At 44.5% G+C, this 9,230-nt stretch overlaps 1 protein-coding gene across 1 annotated transcript in view; it reads left to right on the forward strand.

The window, feature by feature from the left end:
- Positions 1 to 9,230, forward strand: part of LOC106874991 (uncharacterized) — a 56,803-nt gene that overhangs the window by 45,759 nt on the left and 1,814 nt on the right. The window contains exon 2 of the mRNA XM_052978119.1: positions 1,346 to 9,225. Within this exon, the coding sequence (XP_052834079.1) occupies positions 1,553 to 9,225 (7,673 nt within the window). The 5' untranslated portion in view covers positions 1,346 to 1,552. The remainder of the gene's footprint in view (positions 1 to 1,345; positions 9,226 to 9,230) is intronic.

Genomic DNA, 9,230 nt, shown 5'->3' on the forward strand with positions numbered 1-9,230 from the left:
TATATATATATATATATATGTATACATACATAACTATTCAATGTGTCAAGTGTAACCTTCACATTTCAAATTCCAGAACTTCCAACCAAACCTCAATTAAATAAAACAACACACAAACACACACACATACATGCATTCATTCATGAAAACACACTCACGCAAATATTTCATCATACACCTGCACGCACAATTTCGTCAGCTACATGCATTGGAATTCAACACAATCCCTTCTCTCTCTCTCTCTCTCTTTCACTCGTTCTCTGTCACACACACACACACACACACACACACACACACGTACATAGTGTTAACTACACATTTCAACAAATGTACATATTACACACACGCACGTGCACACACACGTACGTGCACACACACACACATATATTTGAAGCTGATGATTTCGTCCATCCATCGTCCTTCGTTATTTTGCTGATGTGTTTTGCATTTAAGCTCCAGAAATGTAAACCTTAATTAAACAAACTCGGAGCAACAACATCGCTAAGGATAAGCTTTGACTGAATCAGAAATAAATTCTATGTATTGATTACGTGTGTGACTCTTTATGTATTTAGTTATTGCAAGTGTGGTTAAGAAATTTGCTTGCTAACAACATGGTTCAGGGTTCAGTCCCACTGTGTAGTATCTTGGCAGCTGGGTCATCGTTTAATGTCCGCTTTCCATGCTAGCATGGGTTGGACGATTTGCTTGAGGACTGGCGAACCAGAAGGCTACACCAGGCTCCAATCTAATTTGGCAGAGTTTCTACAGCTGGATGCCCTTCCTAACACCAACCACTCCGAGAGTGTAATGGGTGCTTTTATGTGCCACCAGCACGAGGGCCAGTCAGGCGGTACTGGCAACGGCCACGCTCAAAATGGTGTTTTTTACGTGCCACCCGCACAGGAGCCAGTCCAGGGGCACTGTCAACGACCTCACTCGAATGTTTTATATATTATAACAATTGCAGCGTGGAAGGTGTTTATAAGCCATTTTAAGAAACACACAAAAACCTGTTAGATTCACTTCAACATTTAAATTTAATTTGCTAAAATATTTTCGTCACTTTGAGACCACGACCTGTTTGTCCCCACCACCACCACCACCATCGCTTGACAACCGACTCTGATGTGTTTACGTCCCTGTAACTTAGTGGTTCAGCAAAAGAGACCAATAGGTTAAGTACTAGGCTTACAAAGAATACGTCCTGAGGTCAATTTTTTTCGTCTGAAGGCGGTGCTCCAGCATGGCCGCAGTCAAATGACTGAGACAAATGAATGAATAAAAGAATATACACACACACACACACATAGTAATCTTTTCTTTTTCTACTTGTTTTTTTCAGTGTGACCCCTGACTGACCAGAAGCAGGCCTGCCTCCAACCAGTCCAATCCAGTCCAGACAAGACATCTGAACAATCCTTTTATTTATTAATCTATTTATCTGTCTATTTACCCGCCCGCTTAAATATCTACATTTATATTTATCTATATATCTATATTTATCTACATTCTATATATACATATATATATATATACATATATCTACCCAATGGCTGTACAATTCTCAAACAGGACCCTATTGTCCACCACTGACCAAAACAACCACCGATACTGGGCCGAGTTTGAATACAAACCAGTGAAGGAAGGAAGCAGCATGTACGTCTTCAAGGGTCGACTCAACGGCGATGGCCCCAGATCGGGAGAATACTGTGCTGTTAAGATGTTCCGCAAGTTCGTTGCGGAACCCTCCGACTGGAACCAATATGTGGCAAAGGCAAACATGGTGAACATCTTGGCGGAGAAATTCAACAACAAGCTGAAAGGCCAGTATAAAGTACAGTTCTTGATTCCGATTTTGGCACACCTTGACACGGTATCTACCTGTACCGGTTGTCTTTACTGGTGCTCTGACATCAAGGCCATCGACACAGACGATTGCGTGGTCATTGAACCGTATTTACGCCACGGTTTTCGAAAGTTTTATCGCAACAGTCCATTAAAAGGGGCTGAAAATGCTTACATCTTGCAGGCCTTTAGTCATTTTACTGCTTGTGAAACTTGCGATACCTTGGTCTGTGGCCTCCAAGGTATCGCACACGAGAACGAGTTCAAACTGACCAATCCCATCATACACTCGTCTGACAAGCAGTGGGGGTCAACGGATAGAGGTCGGTCGGGCATAAAGAGTTTTTTTAGGAATCACTCGTGCAATCGGATCTGTAAAACTTTGAACTTGCCGTTTCTGCTGGAGACGAATGAAATCAACGACAGCGTGTCGACGATAAATAACGGTGAAGACGAAGAGGCCGCGGAAGAGGATGACGTGAAAAATTCCGGTGAAACGAGGAAAACGAAAATGAGAGACGCAAACGTTGGGACCGATTCTGATAACTTTGGTGAAGAGACACTCGTGAAAGAATTAGCTGAAACAACGAAAAAAGATAACGAGAGTGATGGTAATGACAGAGAAGGGAAACAAGATCAAGAGGATGAGGGCAAGGAAGATAAAAAGGCTGTGGGTGGGAAGAAATTGGATGAGAACACTGAAGAAGATGCAGAACATAAGGAAGAAGGGATAGACGCGAATGTGGAAAAGAAGCCAGGGGAAATTGCTGAAAAGAGCAGGGAAAAGAAGGCAGAGAGCAAAATTGATAAAAGTGTGGAAACTGAGCCATTTAACAAGGTGGAAGACCTGGCTGATTTTGGTGGAAGAAATGAATCTGTGATGGGTGAGAAAAACCTCCCGGTTGTAAACGAGGGAGTCCAGGCCACTGTAAATGCACGAGTTGAGCCCAGTGTTAGTCCAAGAATAACAGCTGGGGTGTTTGTGGAACAGGGCCCTCTTTTAAGGGTGGAAAGTGAACCCGGCATGTATCTGGAAGAGGGCCCATCAGTAAGCGCCGCCGACGGAATTGGTAAAAGTGTGGAAGTAGATACAAATAAAGTTGATGAAATTGTACAGAAGAATCTCGAGTCTGTTGGAAGCGTTACTGAGTTGGATGTTAGAACTGACGGGGAATCAGCTTCCTATGTAGCTGGTACCCCTTTGAAAGTAACCCGAGGACATACTGGAGCAGCGTCGACACCAAGCAATGAAATCACTGTGATATCTGGATCTTTTGATGAGAGCTTTAAGAGGAGTCCAACGTCTGACGGCCATGACCATCCCTACAGTAGCGATAGCAGCATCAACGAAATCAACTACAACGATTTCGGTGCTGATAAGAAACCGTCGGAACCCATTGCGGTTGCAGGAGGAGAAACGAGTTTCTATGGCAAACACAATTTGGTACCAAATTACGAGGACGAGGAGAATGACGATATGGGAATGGATTCAGGGCCACCACATCACCGAGATGAAATTTACTTGCCGCCAAAGATTCTGCAGACGCCACCCAGCAACCGCACTGGGCGAATATTCGTGGTTCCAGTCTGCCGACAGACGGGTTCCGTGAGGAGTGCTACAAGTTCTGCTTCAGTGACGCCACCGGTTCTCTTAGAAACAGTCAGCCTAATCTGTCGGTGCCCAGCAAGTTTCCAGCCCATAGCCAGCAGCGACGATGTCGGTATTGGCGTTGGAAATAGCCCCAGTAGCAGGACCACCTCTCCTCTTCCACCTCTCTCTCCTATAAGTACAGATGAAATGAAAACAGATGGATGGTCGGAGCAGAGTTCAGATTTGGGCCCATCCACAGCAGCCAAGGATCACCCTAATCCCCCATTGCCCTTATTTTCATCAACTCCTACTCCTGTTGAACCGCCTCCCCTTCTTTCTCCTCCTCCCGCTGAATTACCTCCCCTTCCTCCTACCCCTCATCCTGCTGCCACTGCTAGGAACAGCATCACCACCCCACCGTCACCTTCAACAATGGCATCGACGTCAGCTTTGCCCAGGTGCTTGAGGCAACTGACCAGCTGCTGCTCGCTGCGCATGTCAAAGAAGAAGAAGAAGAAGAAGAAAAAGGAGAAAGACGAGAGCCCTGGGTCAGCGACAGATCCTGTCCCGCTGTCACAGACTTCGGAAACCGAGGTGCCAGTGGAAACTTCCAGTTCCAAAAGCAGCGGGAAAAGACGGAGCAGGAGTTGGCGTACGGCATGGCGCAGTCCGAAAACAAGCGGAACTTGTAGCACGTCCGACACAGAGGCATCCAGTCCAAAGAAGCCTGCCATGGTGTCGATCGAAATGAGTGCCCCAGAGGAGGGTGACGGCACCGTTTGTCCGAAGAACCCGTTCCAAATGGTAACAGATGGCCGCGACGAAGAAAACAATCGCAACAACAACAACAACGATGACGATTATTACGTCAACGCTTACATCAACAACAATAATAATAATATTAATAATAATGACACTAGTGGTGTTGCTGGGAGTGATGGTCAGTGTTATATTAACAACAACCGCGACCAAAACCACACCCATCAGATGGTTTTACAAAAGGCTTTTGTGGAAAAGGGGCAGCGGTTTACCTCGCCCCCACCACTGCTTCTTGACTCTGGACAGCCAGAGAGTAGTACCTATTGGGAGTACCACTGTATGAATCCAGACGAAAGAGGAGCTGTTGGTGGCGGTGTTGGTGGTTGTAGATGCTGTGGTGGTGCAGGTGGTAGCTGTAGTTGTTGTGGTAGCAGTGGCGAAAGGGATTTTCCTCGGACGGTTTCCGATAACAGGACGCCACCACAGCTGGAAACGAGCATGAATGGCAGCAGTATCTCCATGACAACAGCAGACACTGATGCTGGCGCCGGTGAACCAAATCATCATGAGTACGACACGCTTCCAAGACGGACTTTCGATATGGGTTTCGAGCCAAACCGTGGCGGTATCTGCGATACATTACCATGCAGGGGGGACCTTTTCACCGTCGAAGTCCACTACAATGGTGAAGCTGTTACAGACTATAGGTCTGACCCAGCTGCAGCAATGTCGACGATGACAACAGCGGTGATGACGCCGCCAAAACTAGAAGCAATGACAGTAGCAACGACATCTGCAATGCCATTGTCATCGTCTTTGACAGAAATCATAGAAATGGTGCCGAAGGACAGCATCGCAGACGTCGATCCAAGGTTACCTGCTGACGGATGCCCGCCACAGATGCATGACCGTGAGAGCGGTAGCGGTCAGACCCTTTCTGGATCTGAAACGACGGGTGTAACGACAGCAGGCGGAGTAGGAAGCGTTGGCGTTGCATTACGAGCAGAAGAGAATGATGAGGAGGAGGCGGTGGCAAAAGAAGAAGTATCAATAGTATCACCCTCCTTGGGATCAACCTCACAAACTGCCGGAGGAGCAATAACAGCAGCAGAAACAATGGAGTTAACTCAAGCTGATAGAATACCAACATCTTCACAGTCACCATTCTTAAAATCTTCGGTAAACACTCTTAATTCTGGAACCCCAGACACCGAAGGAACAGCTTCTGTGTTTTCAGGGTCAGTTCAAACAGGTACCGACAACGCTAGTGACGGTGCCTCGACGGCTGGTGTCAAACCCATCACACCAAAATGCTATGACGATGTTGCGTCATCACTCGCCACTACACCAACACCGTTGTCGTCATCATCATCATCATCGTCGTCTTCTTCATCGACGTTATTGTTATTGCCCGGTAGAGGAACGTTACAAAAAGCTCGGACAGAAGTAATGGAGAAGATCTCAACGTCAACAGACGATCGTTCATCAGAGTGTCCGAGGTTGGACATTCCGAACATTCCACTTTTGCTTTCAGAAGATGTCGATGGTGATGGTGGTGATGGTGGTGACGGTGATGGAAAAACTGTTGCTGGTGGTGCCGAAGATACTGCTGACATACCATATATTGATGAATGCGATTCAGATGACAGTGTGCAACAACAACAGCAACAGCAACAACAACGTGAACAAGATGAGCAAAGTTCTGGCAAGGCACGAATCGATAGTTACGCCCTTGATCATCACGTATGTAAACATCAACAGCAGTCTCTTGTGGTACCTTCCAGTGACATATGCAGTGAAGATCAGCAACAACAACAACAACACCAACAATCGCTTGAGGTACCTTTTAATGATGCATACGGTGAAGAACAGCAAAAGCACCGACAATTCCTCGAGGTACCTTACAGCGACATAGATAGCGAGCAACAGCAATCTGAAGTACCTGTTGATGTGTGTTGGCAAGAAAAGCAACAACAATATGAGGTACCTGTCAGTGATACATATGAACAACAGCAAGACAAAGAATCTGAGGTACCTGTTCATATCTATGGTCAGGAACAGCAACATGAGTTGCCTGTTAGTGGCACATTTGGTCAACAACCACAGCAGCAATGCCAGCCATCTGAGGTACCTTTTAGTGACATACATGGTCAGGATCAGCAGCAACAAACTGTGGTACTTTCTAGTGACATATATAGTCAACAACAAACTGAGGTACCTTCTAGTGACATATACAGTCAACAACAAACTGAGGTACCTTCTAGTGGCATATGTAGTCAACAACAAACTGAGGCACCTTCTAGTGACATATATAGTCAACAACAAACTGAGGTACCTTCTAGTGATATATATAGTCGACAACAAACTGAGGTACCGTCTAGTGGCATATACAGTCAACAACAAACTGAGGTACCTTCTAGTGACATATACAGTCAACAACAAACTGAAGTGCCTTCTAGTGACATATATAGTCGCCAACAAACTGAGGTACCTTCTAGTGAAATATATAGTCAACAACAAACTGAGGTACCTTCTAGTGAAATATATAGTCAACAGCAAACTGAGGTACCACCTACTGATGTACATGGGCAACAACACTATCATCAATCTGAGGTACCTTCCAGTAATATATATAGTCGGGAACAAAATCAACAAGCTGAGGTACCATCTACTGACATATATGGCCAACAACAGCAATATCAACAATCTGGGGTACCTTCTACTGACATATATGGTCAACAGCAACAACATCAGCAATTTGAGGTACCCTCTACTGACATATATGGTCAGCAAGAATATCAACAATCTGAAGTACCTTCTAGTGAAATATATAGTGAACAATCTAAGGTACCTTCTACCAACATATATGACCAACAACAGTATCAACCATCTGAGGTACCTTCTGCTGACATACATAGTCAACAACAGCAGTTTGAGGTACCCTCTACTGATATATATGGTCAACAACAGTACCAACAAACTGAGGAACCATCTAGCAATATATATAGTCAACAACAGCAATTTGAGGTACCCTCTAGCGATATATATTGTCAACAACAACAATCTCAGATACCTTCTAGTGACATATATAGTCAGCAACAACAACAAACTGGGGTACCTTCTAGCAACATATATAGTCAACGACAGCAATTTGAGGTACCCTCTACTGACGTATTTGGTCAACCTCAGTACCAACAAACTGAGAGACCTTCTGACATATATGATCAACAACATCAACCATCTGAGGTACCATCTACTAACATGTATAGTCAGCAACAGCAATTTGAGGTACCCTCTACTGATGTATATCGTCAACAACAATATCAGCAATCTGAGGTACCTTCTAGCAACATATATAGTCAACAACAGCAATTTGAGGTACCCCCTACTGACATATATAGTCAACAACAGTACCAACAAACTGAGAGACCTTCTACTGACATATACGGCCAACAGCAGTATCAACCATCTGAGGTACCTTCCAGTGACATATATAGTCAACAACATCACCAATTTGAGGTACCCTCTACTGACATATATGGTCAACAACAGTACCAACAAACTGAGAGACCTTCTACTGACATATACGGCCAACAGCAGTATCAACCATCTGAGGTACCTTCCAGTGACATATATAGTCAACAACATCACCAATTTGAGGTACCCTCTACTGATGTATGTGGTCAACAATATCAGCGATCTGAGGTACCCTCTTGTGACATATATGGTCAACAACAACAATCAGCAATACCCTTTAGTAACATATATAGTCAACAAGAACAACACCAACAAACTGAGGTACCTTCTAGCAATACATATAGTCAACAACAGCAATTTGAAGTACCCTCTACTGACATATATGGTCAACGGCAGTACCGACAAACTGAGGGACCTTCTACTGACTTATATGATCAACAAAAATATCAACCATCTGTGGTACCTTCTACTGGCATGTATAGTCAACAACAGCAATATGAGGTACCCTCTACTGACATATATGGTCCACAACAATATCGTCAGTCTGAAGTACCCTCTAGTGATGTATATTGTCAACACCAACAAACTGAGGTACCTTCTAGTGACAGCTATGGTCTACAACAACAGCATGATCAGACCTGTGATGTGTCTAAACCAGATGTGCGACATGTACCAACCGGTGCTTCTTGTGTTCAGCCTAGTCGTAATACTAAACATGTATCTTTTGACATACCCTCTGATCAATATAACACTGAACACGGATCACCTGATGCACACTCTGATCAACATAGCAATGATGTTCAACATGAATTTCCCATGGGGCCTTCTGATCAATGTGTACCATTTCAAGTACTTGATGACAGCCATGGCGTTAGCTCTGAACAATTTGTTGTGGTACCTAATAGGAACGATGGGTCTGGTTTTACTGTCAATGAACAGATACCGACTGAGATAGCTTTTAAGGGGTCTAGTTTTGATAATGAACATGTAGAGCCAGTCTCTGATTCCCCGACAGGTGTCAATATGTATAGCTCGGCATCTCAGCAAGTATCGTTTGAAGGCCTGGCTGTATGTAAGTCTTACGAGAGTCAACAACAGCAAGAACAACAATTTTACGAGGTACCAGAGAATACAGACCGAGATGTCGATGCTGGCCAACGTGATGGAAATTTAGGGAGAAATTACATTGACACTCAGCAATCCGATTGTCCACAAACACATTTGCTGCCATCTGCAAATGGGAATTACATGACTGAAGAACTTGTCCAAGATGGTAAACGGTTGGAGGATGATAAAGCCAGCGGGGATTCCATTCACAATTTATCCAAAGAGGGTTCTGAGACTTTTCTTCCAGAACTTTCATCAGACATTTCTTTGAAGAATAATCCAGATTTTGAAACGGTAATCTCAGAACAGTCATTGGAAGAAAATCTCAGTGGCCATTTTGATCTTGAGAAGGATAGTAATGACAATGGTGGGTGTGGTGTAGTCAGTGGTGGCATCGGTGGTGGTGGTGGTGGTGGTGGTGTGGACTTTATGGAGAATTCTATGTCAA

Source organism: Octopus bimaculoides, chromosome 30 (genome assembly GCF_001194135.2).
Source record: "Octopus bimaculoides isolate UCB-OBI-ISO-001 chromosome 30, ASM119413v2, whole genome shotgun sequence".
Classification (NCBI taxonomy): domain Eukaryota; kingdom Metazoa; phylum Mollusca; class Cephalopoda; order Octopoda; family Octopodidae; genus Octopus; species Octopus bimaculoides.